At 37.5% G+C, this 17,973-nt stretch overlaps 1 protein-coding gene across 2 annotated transcripts in view; it reads right to left on the bottom strand.

Annotated features, from left to right (window-relative positions):
- The window catches only part of SLC4A4 (solute carrier family 4 member 4), a 379,308-nt gene that overhangs the window by 61,573 nt on the left and 299,762 nt on the right, over positions 1 to 17,973 (bottom strand). For both annotated transcript variants that reach the window (XM_074274439.1, XM_074274438.1), the window contains exons 14-15: positions 13,275 to 13,546; positions 4,489 to 4,556 (exon numbers count right to left, since the gene is read on the bottom strand). In XM_074274439.1, coding sequence (XP_074130540.1) covers positions 4,489 to 4,556; positions 13,275 to 13,546 — 340 coding nt within the window. The remainder of the gene's footprint in view (positions 1 to 4,488; positions 4,557 to 13,274; positions 13,547 to 17,973) is intronic.

The following is a 17,973-nucleotide window of genomic DNA, read 5'->3' on the forward strand; positions in this document are numbered from 1 at the left end:
CTAATGACTTAGTTTGGAACATTTAAGTAGGGTTTACTGGTATAATATCTTGGTGGAGATATCTAACAGGTGGTTAAAAATCCAGTCCTAGGATTCTAAGGGAAAGGTGGAGGTAGAAATATGATTCAGGAGTTATTTGATAAAGGGTGATAACAGAAACCATGAGTGTAATTAAGATCACTAGGGAGGCAATGGAAAGAAGAAGAGGGTCAAGTTCATCTCTGCTTAAGGGAGTTGGAAACAGAGGAGGCAATAACAAAAGAAACAGACTATGAGAATCAGGAGAGTGCAGAAAAACAGAGGACAGGATGGATCAAAAGTATCAAACATGGACCACCCCAGGTCCAGAAGGATAAGAACTGGAAAAAAAAATGACATCAGATGCTTCGGTTGTTTGTTGGGGATGGGAATTGGACTGCAGGGAACTGAGAAATGCATAAGTAGTAAGGAAACACAAGATAATAAAGTTTGATAAGGAAAAGAGGGAAATAGATGAAGATCTCATGAAGAGGCCAAAGGAATATATTTCTGGCATGAGGATACCAGAATATATTTTTAGGCAGAGAGAAAGGAGTTAGAGAAGAAAGAAAGATATCAGAGAAAGGATGCAACTTTTATGAAATTAGGTCATAGAGGAAATGGAAGGAAAAAAGGCTGCAAATACAAGGGTTAAATCTAATAGGAGCCATGCCTTACTCTGAATCTGGAGGGAAGAAGGAAAAACAGATGAGGACATCAAGAAGAATAGAAGAGGGGAGATGATGAAGTCCCCAACAATTGGCCACAATTTTCTCAATAAAGAGACAGAAGAAGTCACTCCTGAGTCAGGGAAAAAAATGAGGAAATGGGAACTTAGAGAAAAAAAAGAATAACCACGGTGGGGAAAATGGTAGTCAACAAGAGACTCAAAATGACTGCTATGAAGCAGTGAAGATTCAGAAGAGGTCAGGATGCAGAAACTTTTCATGAATTCAGCCAGGAAAGGCGGCAGGCAACCAATCCTGGGTTGTAGGTTAGCAGGGCAGAGAGGATCTTATCAAAAGAAAAAAAAAGTCCTAAGCACAGAATGTTAATCAAAATCAGGGACCCTATAACTTCCAGTTATGTTTGTCTATTCCCTTTCTCTCCTTGCATCCCTTACTTATTTCAAGCATGGCGTCATCTCCATTTTTTTGGTAAATTTTAAATTTTAATTATAAAATTCCTTTTTCTTTCTTGTCTCTCATCTCCTGTCTCTTCCTCACTCCCCCCTCCTCTTTCTCTCTCCCCCTTCCTCCCTCCCTCTCTTTTTCTATCTCCTTCCCCCTCCCTCCCTTCCTTCTCTCTCTCTCCTTCTGTCTCTCCTCTCTTTCAATCCTTCTTTTCTCTGTCTCTATCTCCTCCCCCACCTCCTTTCCTTCTCTCTCTCCCTTTCTATCTCTGTCTCTTTGTCTTTCTCTCTCTCTTCTCTTTCTATCTCTCTTCTCTCTCTCTGTCTCTATCTCCTTCCCTCCTTCCCTCCCTTCCTTTTCTCTCTCTCCCTCTCTATCTCTGTCCCTCTGTGTCTCTGTGTCTTTCTGTCTTTCTGTATGTATGTCTGTGTCTGTCTCTTGAGATGACAGGGGATCTGGATTTTTTAGTCTTGGTTCTGGAAGGCATTTAACCCTCTGCAGGTCTAAGTTTCCTTATCAGCAAAGTGAGATTACTGCATTGGATCAAATCCCTGAGGTCCTTTCCAATTCTAAGGAAGATAAAATATTTATTAAGTGCTAACTATGAACCAGATATTCTCCCAAATGCTAAGGGTATGGATACAAGGAACAGCCCTTGTCTTCAAAGAATTTAGAGACTCCTGGGGGGTGGGAGATAACACACAAATTCATAAAGAGAGCTGGACATCCAGGGAAACAGAAGCATGGACTTCAGAGAAAGGAAGAAATGATCAAATAACATGGTGGTCTTCACTGTTCTTTACACAAGAATTCTACTCTTGACCATGAATTTTCACTGACTATCCCCCACTCATTCAATAAATATGTATTAAGCACCTACTATATACCAAGAAATACAGTAGATTGAGTGCCAGACCTGGAGTACAGCACATCATCTTCCAGAGTTTAAATCCAGCCAAACATTTACTATCTGTGTGACCCTGAGCAAGTCACTTAACTCTGCTTCCCTCAGTTTCCTTACTCATAAAATGAGTTGGAGAAGGAAATGGCAAACTACTTCAGTATCTTTGCCAAGAAAACCTCAAATGGGATTGTGAAGAATTGGACAAAGTTTAAAAAAAAACAACTGAACAACAAACAAAAATGCACCAGACATTGTGTTAAGCACTGGGAGATAGAAAGAAAGGTTAAAAAGACAATTCTTGCCTTTAGGAACACAATCTAATGTACATATGTATAAATGAGCAAAATTCCAGAAAAAGAAGAAATACTCAGAAAAGAGAAGAAAGTAAAATTAAGAGGGTTTCTCTGTCTTCTAGCCTCCCCAGTTTCCTTCAAGTTTCAGCCAAAATCATACCTTCTACCTGAACTCTCTCCTGAGTTGCCTTAATGTATTTGTCTTTTCACTGCTATAGATCTTCCATTGATCATATGTGTCTATGCAATGATGATAATAATCATCATCATTAATATTTATATAGTGTTTATGAGGTAAGCACTTTACAATTATCATCTTATCTGACGCTCATCACAATCCTAGGAGATAGATGCTATTATTATTCTCATTTTACAGATGAGGAAACTGAGGCAAAGTGTTAAGTGATTTGGACAGCTGGTAAGTGTCAGAAGCCAGATCCTATGTATGTATACATCTTATTTGCATATACTTGATTGCATAATTTGACCGATAGTTCCTAGAAAGCAGGGGCTGCTTCTTTGCTTTTCATTGTATCCTCAGAGCTTAGCACAGTGACTGGCAAATTATAAGCACTTAAATATCTGGTGAGTTAATTTGGATACTTATTATACTCAAAATGATTAAGCCACTTCAATTCATTCTTTTTTTTTTTTTTTTTCCCTGAGGCTGGGGTTAAATGACTTGCCCAGGGTCACACAGCTAGGAAGTGTTAAGTGTCTGAGACCAGATTTGAACTCGGGTCCTCCTGAATTCAGGGCTGGTGTTCTATTCACTGCGCCACCTAGCTGCCCCCTCCAATTCGTTCTTAAAACAATTTTGCTCTTTTTATATATAATATTCTAATGTTTCTGATCGTTTTGCTTTTCATTATCTCATACAATCTTTCCATGGTTTTCTAAGATCACCCAACTCATTATTTCTTATGCTTGACCTACAGTCTAGTTTTTATAATGGGTCACTGCCCTCTTATTTCCTCCTTCAATCAAACACTTAGAAAAAAATCAAAGAAAGTCAAAGTCAAAGGAAGAGGAAGAAGAGAATGATCATATCAAAATCTTTGAGAAGGATGGTATGGATCTTCATATATAATATTTTCCAGCTTGCCTAAAAAACTATTTTTATGGAGAACTCACACTGGACAAGATGATCAGAAAAAGCAATTCAAGGACACTCTCAAGGTCCCTCTTAAGAACTCTGGAACTGATGGTACGATGCTGGCACAGAACTGCCCAACCTGGGGAGCCCTCATCAGAGAAGCAAAGTTGAATTGAATTAGCTCAAAAGAAATGTGAGATGCACAAAGTTAGCCAGTGCACCCCAAATCTTCATAGAGACTATTTGTGTCTGACTGCGGCAGAGAATTCCCAGTTCATATTGCTCTGATCAGCCACACTGTAACTCAACTCTAACATAGGGATATCCTCTTCGAGAATGAAGGACAACCAACCAATCTCCATAGTGTTTTAAACTCCTAAGAGATGGGCATTGAGTCAATGTAAGATATTCTGAGTGCCGTTACCATGAAGACTAGGGAGCTGGTGCTATGGTAATAGGTCATGTTTTCTGTAGAAGGGACATAATTGAGAGGCTGAAATAGAGCTTTCTGCTACCCCACAGAGTTTTGCTCTAAAACAAAAATCTCTTTCCAGTGAGAGACTTCCCAGGAAAAGCAGTCTTTTTGTAAAGTCTTAGTTCAAGTTCCCTTTTGCTCCTTGGTTACAAGCCATGGGAAAAAAACATCTTGTGAAAGACTCATTAGTCCCTCGTCACCAGGGAGGGGGTTCTACTCCCACCAACCTCCCAAAGATCTTGTTCAAAACAGAATTCTGAATTGTGGTTGGGAGGAGAGTCAGCTCCACCACTCACACTTGCAACATCAGACCAGTTGCCATGTGAAAAGATCCTAAGGTCATCATTCACAGGAGGAACAAGTCATAGGGAAACAGATCCCTGGAAAACATTGTCAGAGTCAATATTTACTCCAGTTGAAAGGGAAAAAAACCTAGGAGGTGAAAGAAAGTCCTTCCAGATTAGACCCTATTTCTTTTGTGGTGATATCAGAAGTGTTTTGAGGTGAGTGACATGTCCACATCCATACAGCAATGATGGTATCTGATGTCAAGATGATTTGTCACTCACCATAGCAGTAGAAGGCATTGCTATATCTGTGGGGGTGAAGGTCACATCATCAAAAGTTGACATGTTAGCTGCAAGACAAGAGAGAGATTTGAAACCATACACACCAGAAAAACAAATGAAAATCATAATTTAATATGTAAAAAAAAAAAGAGGCAGTAGGTTTGTTTTTTTGTAATTAGGTTTCCCCAATTGCAACAAAATTAAGGGCAGTTTTCAATTCAATTAAGTTTCATTAAATTTCTTTTCTCAGGCAGATCAGTTTTGGAATATCTTTTGTTGCTATGTTGTTCTATGATGATTCTTTTTAGAAAGACAGAATGGTAGTAATTGAAATAAAAAGGTAGAGTCAACATTTCATTGTATTAGATAAAATACAAACATTCTCTCGTCTCTCACTCTTCTGTCTGTCTTTGTTTCCCCTGCCTTCCTCTTTCCCTTTTTTTTCTCTTTCTCCTTCTGTGTCTGTTTCCATCTCTCTCTCTCTGTGTGTCTCTCTCTTCTTCTCTTCCTTTCATCTTTCCTCTTCTCTGTCTCTCTCTCTCTGTCTCTCTCTCTGTCTCTCTCTATCTCTGTCTCTCTGTCTCTCTGTTTTTGTCTCTCTGTCTCTGTCTCTCTCTCTCTGTCTCTCTGTCTGTCTCTGTCTCTGTCTCTGTCTCTGTCTCTCTCTCTCTCTCTCTCTCTCTCTCTCTCTGTCTCTCTCTCTCTCTCTCTCTCTCTCTCTCTCTCTCTCTCTCTCTCTCTCTCTCTCTCTCTCTACTCTCACACACACACACACCCCTAGCTAAAACCTAGAAGACAATAACTGATGAGCTCTACAATGCTGAAATCCATGGATTGTCCAGGACTTCAGAGGCCATCTAGTCTCATCCAGATCTAAATAACAATCCTCTCTGCAACATAACTTACAAAGCCATTATCCAATCTTTGTTCATCCATGTCTAATGAGGGGTAACTAGTCACCTCCTGAGGCAATCCTGGGTAGCTGTGATTATTAAGAAGCTTTTTCTTGATTCTTGGTCCAACAATAACACCCATGGCTTATAATTATACCCGCTGGGGCCATTAGAACAACCCTCTTCTCACCTCCTTCCTCTCCCCACCTTTCTACACAGACACAGTTTTTCAAATACTCTTAATTAAGCAGGTGCCTCCTGAGTCTGCTCTTCTCCATACTCTTCAACAAATTTTCATGTAATATGAACCCAAGGCCTTCCTGGTTATCCTTCTGTAGACTGCTCCACTTGAAACGATATTCTTTGTACAATATGGCAACCAGATATGAAAACAATAGAGATATAAACTAACTAGGGAACAGAATAGCAGAATTATCACCTCCCAAGATCTGACATTCTATCTCTCAATGTAACCTAAGATCCAATTGGCAGTTTTGGCTGCTTTATCAAACTTGATTTAGAAATAACTTTATTCTTCTGTAGGGTCTAAATTTCCTCATCTGTAAAATAGGGACAAATTACTTTGTAATATCTACCTCACAGGAGCAAATGCATAGATCCATGAGACCCACTTATTCTAACAGAAAAGGCAACTGAAGCCCAGGGAGGTTGTGACTTTCCCATTATCATACAGCAAGCAGCAAAACTAGGATTTGAACTTGGTCCTCTGATTTACCACTGCATCACTATTGTGTAAGAAAGAAGACGTGCAAACTCAAAAATATTGTGTAATTGAGAGTTGGTATCACAAATCTGCATATTTTTCTGATGGTCCCACAATTCAGTTGCCCTTTAGATTATAATGTCTTGTTCACAATTATTCATTTTCTGATGTGGGGGACCAAACTTTTTTGATTTTCCCTTTTATCTGATTGGATATAACAAAACCTTATATTTAAGGAGTTAAATTTGCAAAGGATTTCATATATACAATCTCAATTTAATCACTTTGTTGTCAGAAGACTTGGGTTCAAATTCCACCCTAGATCCCACTTACTACCAGTGCAAGGAAATCACTTACATCTCTGTACCTCAGTTCTGGAAAATCAGGGGTCAGTCTTGGTAACCTTTACAATTCCTTCTAGGTCTAAATCAATGATCCTTAAAAAGCACTCTGGAATGAATGAGAACATGGAGAATTCCAGAAACCTTTATCTGTCCTCCCTTTTACTTGACACAGTTCTTTTAAACCAGAGAACCAACAAGATCTATCTGCTCTCAGAAATGGGAGATTTTGGATTCCACTCTCCTTGGGTACACTCTGTTCCTCATGCTTAATTCCAGGGAGTTTTCAGAAGACCTTCTCATCAATCACTCTTTTTTTTTTACTTCCTGCCCTTTTTATTTGTTATTTCAATTGGTCTTTAGGCCATCTGTGGGAATGGAAGACATTAAGAATGGAGAAATATATTTATGAGCTGTTAGCCTTTTCCTTTCATCATTTCTTAAGCTAGATTTGATATCTGTTTATACAGGGATGGAAGAAAATAGAAGGGAGCCAAATAAAAGTGTCTATAGGAGCTACGAAAGTGGATGGTATCTTCAGGTCAGGGCTGGTATATGGAATAGAAAACATTCCTAACATAAGAGATGGCAGTTACTGGCAGTTACAGGATCCTCCTCTAGCTTCTCAAAGCCTGGCATAGCTAATCACTGGTGATCTATCCAACCCCTCAAGATATAGATGGCTGGTCACCAAAGGGTAAAGGATCTAAACAAGCAACAGCTGGCTGCTAAAGGCAGGATTCCCAGCTTGAAACATAACTGTCACTCAATTCTTGACCTAGCTTCTCAATGCCTAAAGGGATGTAGCACTCCCTGTCAATGACTGAGTTAAATAAACACTAAGATACTCCCCTAGTAATAAAATTAGAATTTCTCATCATTTTTCTATTAATAAATATTTACAGAATGAGTAGTATTTGGGACAAATGTAAAAAAAAATAGAGATTTAGAACTGATATATCCACTCAATAAGTGCAACACATAGGAATTAATATTTGCAGTGCATATTGTTATAGAGAGGCAACATGACTTCATGAATAAAAAGCTGACTGTTCACTTCCTGCTCACTGGTCTAGACAGGTGGCCCTGGACACACCGAGGTAGTCTATACTTCCAAGTGTAACAGGAAACAGATTAAAATGTATTGGAAAATATGTAACAAAAAACAGATAACTATAAAATAAATGTAATAAATAATATTAATGTGTTTTTTTAAGTTAGGAATCCTTATGGTAGCTCCTGTTTCTATTTGAGATTGAGACCTAGCCTAAGCAGCTCTGTAAGACTTAGGTACAGAGAAGGAGCCAAGCTGTACAGATTAAGGGAGAGAACTCACCTGGAAGTTTTCTATACTAATAAAACCACAATAACCATAATAAACCATAACAAATTCCTATTCCCATACCAATAGAATAACCCAAGGAGTGGGGAAGGAGGATCAGTTGTTCCGCCAGGAAAATAGCATGGAATGCTCAAAGAACATCAGAAAAAATTAACAAAAATTGACAATTTTGTTGTTATTGAATTATGTCTAACTCTTTGTGACTCCATTTTGGGATTTTCTTGGCAGAGATACTAGAATGGTTTGCCATTTCCTTTTCCAGCTCATTTTACAGATGAAGAAACTGAGGCAAATGGAGTTAAGTGATTTATCCAAGGTTATACAGCTACTAAATGTTTGCTATTAAATTTTAACGCAGGCCTTTTTGACTTCAGGTTCTGTGCTCTATCCATTGTGCCACCTAGGTGCTCAAAATAGATTTTATTAAATATTAATTCCTTAAACTAAATAAGCACACCAAATCTTTTAGGGATTTCTGCTTCAGACAAGAGAGGATAGATAGCATATATCTTATTTCTGTTAATAATTACTCATGGATAATATTTCCATTATGCTATTAGCTTAAAAAAAAGTGGGGAAAAGGAGAAAACAGTAATAGGAGGAAATAACAGAAGAAAAAGTTGCCATATATATAAAAACATTTATTATGTGCCATGCACTATACTAAAACTACTTTACAAATATCATTTTATTTGATTTTCTCAACAACTATGGGAGGTAAATGCTATTATTATCCCAGTTTTACAGATGAGGAAATTGAGGCAAACAGGATTGAATGACATGCCCAGATTAATTTAGTAAATGTCTGAGGGTGACTCTGAACCCAGGTCTTTCTGATTCCAGGTCTAGTTCTCTAACTATTTACCACCCTTCTGTCCCCGGTTTTTATTACTAATTTTACCATGACTGGTGATGTGGAATAACATGAACTCTGGCTTAACCTTGAATATTAGAGAATCACCACAGATTTTGAGAGCTTCCACATTTCCTATACTGGTGTTCTTAAGCTGAGTTCCATACTCAAAATGACACATTTACTCCTCATTTTGAAGAAAGTTGTTTCTTTTCTTATTCCCTAAAAAGCTTCTTTTCACCATTGCTGAGTCCCAGGGACTTAGAATTATATTATTTTCAGAAACCCATCATTCTATGCAGAAAGCTGTTCTCCAGAGAGGGATAATGTCACCCATTGATGAGAGATGAGACTTTGAATAAACATCTTATACTAGCAAAGTTTTCGGTGATATAGGGAAAGAACTGCTCTCCTAGAGTTTCATCCTTGATTGAAGGGCCCCCATTATGCCTGTAAAGTTATCTCCCAGTCTGCAGGATGGAGACCTCCATCTGTGAAGTCACCAGTTCACTATTACATATTTTCCTGGTGCTGAAAAACATGCCATTAGCCAATTTAAATATTATGGACTCATTGATTGAATTCTTTAACTCAGAGGGTGTATTATGATGAAAAACCAGACTTTTGTTGTTTTTTTTTTAAGAATGTTCTGGCTGTAATTGAGACTGTGTTATCCTCCCAAGGTAATGTTTCAGTGTCCTATCAAGAAATATTAAGGTTTCCAAGTCAGCTCTATAGGGGTAAGTTAGCTTAGGAAATCATTAACCTTTTGAGATACTAATGAAAATGGCCAAAGTTCATTTTCTGGGCTGTTTTCTTTTCCTCAAATGACTTTGCTCTCCATGATACCAATCTTGCAAACCAAGATGGATAGAAGAGAGGGTACCAAAAGTCCAAAAGGGAGTTCTTTCCCATCAGCTTCCTCCTCCACCTAAGTTCAGAGAGTCAGTAATAAGAGGTGGCCCATAATGCACAGAGAAATAATAACCTCTGTTAAACAGAGGTTAGTATTTGTCCTTCATTCTCAAAGAGCACCATGACATCAGGGAGGTGACGCCATGACATATCAAGGGAGGGAGGGCTGTGCAAGGTCACCTGCCTCCCTTTCCCCTTCAGAGCCACCTGGATCCAGTGGCCAGATATAGGTCAGGATGAGGGAGATGACACTGGATACAATGGGAGATAGATATTGGCCTTTTTAAGCTTAGGTATTCAACAGGTGTCAGGTCTCAGTTTGACTGAGACTGCACCCATTTAGTGATTAAGGCTAGGTAGCAATTGAGACAAAGAATCCCCTCTTTCACCTAGTCAAAAAAAAAAAAAATCTAAATAAAGTAATGAATCTGGGAAGGGAAAACCCTCAGGGTTTCTGGCCAAAGCAGACATGATTGCTTTTAAGATGGGACTATTTAATAGACAAGAGCCCCATCATGAAAGGGAGAGATGATGCAATGTCATTAATTCAATCATTTAAGCTTGGTGGTTCCATCCTGGTACAGCTTGCCGGTGCACAGGACTATGTGTGGCCAAGGACTTTTCACAACTTGGTCAGACAAAGCTTCCAACGTTCCCTACACAATGAGGAAGCCAAATATAACTTAGGTCAAAGAAGAAGCTAAAACCAGATTAAGTTAGAACCTGTAATTCAAGTATAAAATGTGTTCCTCTCTCAATAGCATGTTCTCAGATGAACAAGGTAGGGTTTGCTTTATTTTCATATTTATTCAAGATACTATAACTACTACTTTAGCTAGGTGATGTAGTAGATAGAGTGCTGGATTTTGGAACAGGAATATCTGAGTTCAAATCTTCTCTCATATACTTACTAGTTGTATGATTAAGGGAAAGTCACTCAGCCACTAGCAGTCTCAGTTTCCTCACTTAAAATATAGGAAAAATAATAATAGCATCCAGCTCCCAGGGCTATTGAGAGAATCAAATGAGACAGCATACATATAATGTTTTGCAAAACATAAAGTACCTTATGAAATGCCACCTCTTATCACTATTTTCATTTATTTCCCCTTCTTGTCTCCATCCAAATAATAACAAATGAATTCAAGTTTAGCTAAGGCCCCCTAGGTAGGTGATTGACACCAGTCTGACCTTTTTTCTAGTATGATAGATGAGAAATGGAAACCTCAAAGTAGCTTTGTATGCATGCTAAATCCCTGGACTTGCTAGATTTTCATTCCTTTCAGTAAATTTCAATGTGGGTGTATTCATATCTATTGAGAAATCAAACAGGAATCTCAGCATTGGCAGATTCCTATTAAACTTTGAGCTAAAAGACCCTTCTGACCTTTGTGTTTTGGGACCATCACTTTTCCCAGAATTGAGTAAAGCAGACCCTCTCTCTGGTTTTTTCTCATGTAAAAAATTTTATTTTTGCTTTGTCTTTTCCTGGGCAGAACACAATTCTACAGCACCTCTAAGAACTAATCTGTACTAGAAAGGAAGCAAGGATCATCAAAAGCCAAAATGATCAAACCAAAATTACTAACATTATTTCCTCCTTTAACAGAGTTACTAAATTGGTAGATTAGGGGTCTGTCACAGATCTAGATTAGTTAGTTTTTAGCAAAACTTTTGATAAAGTATTTCATAGTATTCTTAGAGGAAAAAAATGAGGAGATAAGGATTAGACAGGGTCTTTGGACTCAGTTTAATGGCCAAATCCAAAGGATTATCATTAAGGATTTCATGTAAACTGGGCTGATCACTAGTGCCACAAAGATGTGAGGTTGGCTCTCTATTTTTGACATTTTTAACAATGGATTCTACAAAGGCATACATGGAATGCATATCAAATCTATGGATGACACGAAGAGCTAGCAAATTGAATGATAGGACCTAAAAACACCTTGAAGAGCTGAAAATCCTGGTTGAATCTAAGATGAAATTAAACAGAAATAAATGTAAAGTCTTACTTTTGGCTTAAAAATTAATTTTTCTTGTATGAAATAGAGATGGGTGGTTAAAGAACAGTTTATCTGAAAAAATCTAGGGGTCTTAGTGGATTATAAATTCAAAATATTGGCATCTTAAAAATGGGGTGATAATTCTACTCTACACAATTTAACTAGAACACAGCTGGAGTACCATGTTTAATTCTGGGTGCCACATTTTGCGAAAGTAAGGAGGAAAGAGGCCAGCCTGGGAGAGACCTTCAATTTCATTCTAAATAGGGATCATTTGAAGACAATGAAGAAAAAAGTGTAATAGTCTCATTCCTATATATATATATATATATATATATATATATATATATATATATATATATATATATATGCTCTTGGCTTCTAAGAGGTAATGTAATCTAGTGGGAAGAACAATGGAGAAATTTGGATTGAGGAGTATATTATAACAATAATTTTTATGTGAGACCATTTGAAGACCCTCCTTTTGTCCTTACCATCTCTAAACTAATGATTCTCAAACATGCTTATTCAATCCTAATCTCTCTTATTGACCTTTAGTCTCATATCTCCAAGTGCCTGCTAACCATCTCAAAGTATCTTAATCAATATATTTTAATAATTTTAAAATCTTAATTTTATCACTAGATACAAAACAGAATTCATATTCTGTCCCTCTAAATAATCCCCCTTCCTAAATTCCTATTATTGTGAGAGTATCAGTCTCTACCCAGTCATCCCAACTTCCCAAAATCCTCACTATTTTTCACTGGCCATAAGCAAGCCTCTCCCTTTGAAATATCTTTCCCTTATGTCCCCTTCTGTCCTTTAAAACTGGTACCATCCAAGTGCCGCCATTCATAACCTCCTCCTTACTACTACTAGTCCCCGAAACCTGCTGTTTGGCTTCCCTGACTCAAAGTCTCTCCCTACTCCAGTCCATCTTTCACTGAGCTCTCAAAATGACCTCCCTAAAGCACAGGTATAACTATCATATCTTCTGATCAATAAAAGTCAGTGATTCTCTGTCTCCTCTGGGATCCAACATAAAATCCTCTGGCTTCCAAAGTTTGTAATCTGCCCTCTCCCTTCTCTCTACCCCCCAATTTTCTAGTTTTCTTCTACCTTATATTCTCCTCCCTCACTTGTACTGTGAAGTCCAGTGATACTAACCTCAAGAAAGACAGGGCATCTCTTGGCTTCCAGATATTTCTCTTGCCTGGGAATCCTGGAATTCTCTCTGCCTTCATCTCTGCCTTCTGGCTTCTCTACCTTCTTTCAAATCCCAGCTAAAATTCCACCATCTACAGAAAGCCTTTCCCAATCTCCCCCCTCCACTGGTAGTGCCTTCCCTCTGTTAATTGTCTTCTATATATCTTGTAGATAACCTGTTTTAACATATTTGTTTTCATGTTGTCTTCTTTATTAAACTATGAAAGGGACTGACCCTTTTCCTTTATATCCCCAGGACTTAGCACACATAGGTGCTTACTGACTGCCTGATATCCCCAGGCTTCAGTTCTCCAATTTAACAAAGGGGAAACCTTTGTCATTAGTGCCTGAGCAGGAGTCTGGAAATTTCAGAAGCATTATTGCTGCAGGGGGAAGAGGAACATGCTATATTTTTCAGGGAATCAACTTACTCATCACAGCAATTTGTTACTGAACCCACCACCAGAATCAGAGCAGGTACCATCTGAGGGGGACATCCTCACCTGAGTCTGGAGGTACACAGGAACAAGAGAAATGAGTGATGTAGTCCACTTTGAAGTGGGAATTGATAGGATAATAATCAGCCAGCTTGATCATCTTCTTGAATGCATCATATATAAAAATGAAGCTGATCAGAGAGGAGAAGCCCTCTTCGGTAAAGCGGGTAAAGTATTGGACTAAGAAGCTGGCATCTGTGGCCACCAAGATGAGACACAGGAAGGCAGACCACAGACCAATCCACAACCGGAACTCCAGGTAGTCAAAACCATTGTCTCTGGAAGGAAGAAAGAAAGAGAGAGATTTAGACTGGGATCTACACAAAATAAGAAGGATCTGGCTCTGCAATGCTAATGAATTAATAATTAAATGTCAAAAATCAGCTATAGGTCCTGGAAAAGAAGCATACTGTGTGTTACAGGATGATGGATTTAGAATGGGGAGGGACCTTGAAAAGACAAGCAAGCCCATCATTTTACAGATGAGGAAACTAAAGCCAAGAAAAATAAATTGAATTGTCCAAGATCATATAGCTAATAAAACTGAAAGTTAGGTGGAACAACCTCCCACAGCTTGAGTTCTCAAAGTTGGTAATTTTATGTGGCTCATGAAGGATGTTATAAATATCCAAATGGCCCTTGACCAAAAAAAAAAAAAAAAAAAAAAAGGTTCCCCACCCTTTAGCAAGCTGCCTGGGGTGAAGAAAATTTAAGTGGACTTGAATCCACTTATCAACAGCCAGTATGTCACATGGGCAAGATTTGAATCTGTTTTTCTTATTCTAAAGCCAACCCTTAAACCATGATACTATGTAGCCTCTATTGGTCAGATAAAGATAGATAATATTATTCCAATTTTCTATATTTAAAAAATCAATAAATTAAGGACCTTTCTCTAAGTCCTACAGCCTGAATTATCAGTCTTTCCTAATAATGGATTTTAATAATGCTGTGGAATTGGGGTAAAATCCAATGATACTGGATTACTGATGGCCAGTCTCTGAAATTCTACCTAAGACTGATAGAAATAGCTGAAAATAATGATGAAAGGAACCTATCTAGTCACTTATCTAGTCTAACACCCACATTTTATGTTGGAATTCATGGAAGTTAAGTGATTTGCCTAAGGCCATGCAGCTAATCTGGGGCTGGAATCCAAGTTCCTTTACTCCTAGACCAGTTTTCCTGCCTCTAAACCACACTTCCTATCCTCTGAAATTAATTTAGCTCTTGATTAAGGTATTATTTGAGCCCTCATTTCACAGAATACCAAACAATAATAAAATAAATTTATCATATAATGAATTTTCTACAGATAGTTTAGAAACATCCTTCCCTCAATCTATCAATTTATTCACTCAATAAACTTTCTTTATTTGTTTTATCAGACTTGGAATGTCATCAGTATAGAACTGATGACTTAGAGATAAGTCTAGTTTTAGGGACTTGCTCAAACCACAAAACCAGGATATGTCAAAGAGGGGATTTGAAAGAACTCCTCCCTCACTCCAACTTAGCTTTCTATCTATTAGACCACACTGTTTCTTATGACTAAACTAGTAACTACCAATTAATATTAAAATCAATAAACGAATGCAATAAATGCTAGGCAAAGTAGGCTGAGATCTAAAATGAGTCATCAAAAGAATTAGAAATCAGAGCTTGTTATTTCTGAATTTATTCCTTATCCACTTGACCAAGAAATCACCAGTGGAGTGGAAAAAAAAGTATTTAAAAGTTTTGGGATTTTTTTGGAAATTACACTTATCTTTGCTTCCCTAAAAAGGTCTGTGTTCAACAATTTCAACTTTCGGTCCAATGCTTTAGCATGTTTGTAAGAACTGTAAAATAAACAAGATCCATATATTTGCATGATGTTGAAACATCATTTGGGAGGAGAAACAGGGAAGATATGCTAATGAAATCTTGCAAAGAAAGAAGATCCTTAGGCTAATTGGAAAATTAAATGCTTAGGTCTGGGTGGCCCTAAAACTATCTATCTATATAGATAGATATAGATATCTATATATCCATATATATGTATATATATACATATATATCCACATAGATAGATAGATAGTTTCAATCACTGAAACTAGTGGAGAACATTGACACAAATGATGTGCTTAAAGGAGAAAGAAGGGGGTATAATAAGGTAGGTCACTTACTCAACAATTATAAGATTATCAATCCCAGTATGGTTTATGAGAAATAGTTCATTATAGCCATGAAGTTTTTCTGTCATTTTGGTTTTGTTTAACTCTTCATGTCCCCAGTTGGGGTTTCTTGGCAAAAATACTGGAGGGGTTTGCCATTTCCTTCTCTAGATCATTTCATAAATAAGAAAACTGAGGCAAATTAGGTTAAATGACTTGCCCAGGATCATACAAGTGTCTGAGGTTAGATATGAACTCAGGTCTTCCTAACTCCAGTGCTCTATCCACTAAGCCACTAGCTGCTTTCTTGACTCCAAGTCCTAGCTGCTTGTACCTGATCCTACCTTTTCCTTTAAGTCCCAGGAGCCATGCAAAAGTCTAAAGAGGCACTAGTCCTGAATTCAGGAGGACCCGAGTTCAAATCTGGTCTCAGACACTTAACACTTCCTAGCTGTGTGACCCTGGGCAAGTCACTTAATCCTAATTGCCTCAGCAAAAAAAAAAAAAAAAAAATCTAAGGAAAGAATAGAAAAAATTATTTTTACCATTGTTATAATGTTGTAATACCATGTACCAAATGACAACAATAATAAAGCACTTTGATCCTAGTAAAGTAGGCTGGTACATAACAGTACTATATTGTTTAGTGCTGGAATTAAAGAAAAATCTTTGCATTATTTCTCTTTGACATTGCACTTCTAATCAGATGTAATTTCCAGACAAATCATGGAGTACTTTGTTTACTTTGCTAATTATGGGCTATTTGAAGGAAAAGGGAGACATGAATTTACTTAGTAAAAGGAAATAATTTCTATCTCAGAATTATCTAAAGGAAACCAGCAAGAAACATTTTCTCCAGATTAAGGTTCTGATCACTTTGCTACCCATAAATCTTTGGGAAGAGGCCGCCCCTGTTTGTTCCTGTGGAGGGTACAGACTGGCTTATTCTTCCCACAAAGGCTTTCTCCTCTCACACAGCGAACTTTCTTAAACACAGAAAACTTTTTTGACTATTTGCTGTAAACTGGCATGAGTGGAATTCTTTCCAATGTCCTGGGAATTAAGATGAAGAAGCCATATAATAACAAGGAAATCCAAAAAAACTAAGGAAAAGTTGTAGCATTAGGCTGAAATGTAGAACTTGAAAGTTCTTTTCTTACTTAAAACAGGCCTTAGGGGCTAGTTTTGAACTAATAATAACAATAATATCATAAAGATATTCAGTGGTGAAATATGGGAATTCATCTGTTTTTCACATGGAAAAAAGTATTACTGCCATTGTAGACTGAGGACCAAGGTTCAAATTCAACTTGATGCTTATTATTGGGGGACCTTAGTCTTCCTGGACATTGGTTTCTCCATCTGTAAAGTGAAGGGGTTGGATTGTTGACTACAAAGTTTCTTTTAACTCTAGATCAGAGATCCTTTGAAACAGCTTTGTAAGGGAATACTATGAAAATTATTATTTTTCTTTTGTATATAAGGAAAAGGAGACTTATTGAGATTAAAGGTCACATAGCTGTCAAACCTCAGAAGGGACTCTTCACCTCTGTCCTGCCCTCCCCTCTCTCTATGATGGACTATGTGATTCTGGAACACACAACCTAAGCTACCCTGTCAAGCACAGGGGTGGGAATGAGGAACCTCACTTTATATCATTTTTTTTTCTTTCTTAAATGTCCTGGTTAGTTTCTAATATTTCCTGCTGTCGATGTTCATGCCTTTAATTTTCAGAACATATAAATTTCAGTGCCCTATTTCTCGTTTCTTCCTAAATCCCCAATCCCCATTTTTAAACACAACTCCTTTTGAAATGAACAGGAACTTTTCACCATGAAATACAGACAATGAAAAGGAAACCCAGCCTCCCCGCAAAAAATTAAGATTGCTTTTGTGGCTGAAAAACAGGATTGAAAAATTTTAATGTTCATCTTTGGGGACTACAAATGAAAAGCCTTTCACTTAGCTTTCCCTGGTTAGTGTTAAGTCATGTCCAACCATCCATGACCCCATTTGAGGGTTTTCTTTAGCAAAGATACTAGATTGGTTTGCCATTTCCTTCTCCAGCTCATTTTACAGATGAGGAAACTGAGGCATTAAGTGACTTGCCTATTATTTTATCTAGCATCTAGCTAGATATTTTATCTAGCAATAAAAACCATCAGTGCAGTACTCATTTCCTATTACCTTCTCAGTGAAGAAGTAATGAGGTTTTGCAGAAATATAAGACAAATTCCTAGAGGGAATTTGTAAATTGTATTTAAATCAGTCACTTGATGAGAGGAAGAAGCTATAAACATACCTAAGGTGATAAAGCTGAGAAATAAAAGAACAGGGGCTTGAATCTAGATCTGCTTATTCTAAGGCTCCTTCCTTTATTCTTCATCAACTGATAATATTCATATTCTGTACTATAATCAGTGAAAATATTTCACTCTTAGAGTAAGACTTCCTCCAAATAAAAAAAGGAACAAGTTGTACATAAAAAAAATTTGCAGTTTCATGTGCAGTCATCTTTTCTTTTTACTCTATTATTATGGAAATGCTTA

Source organism: Sminthopsis crassicaudata, chromosome 6, assembly GCF_048593235.1.
Source record: "Sminthopsis crassicaudata isolate SCR6 chromosome 6, ASM4859323v1, whole genome shotgun sequence".
Lineage (NCBI taxonomy): Eukaryota > Metazoa > Chordata > Mammalia > Dasyuromorphia > Dasyuridae > Sminthopsis > Sminthopsis crassicaudata.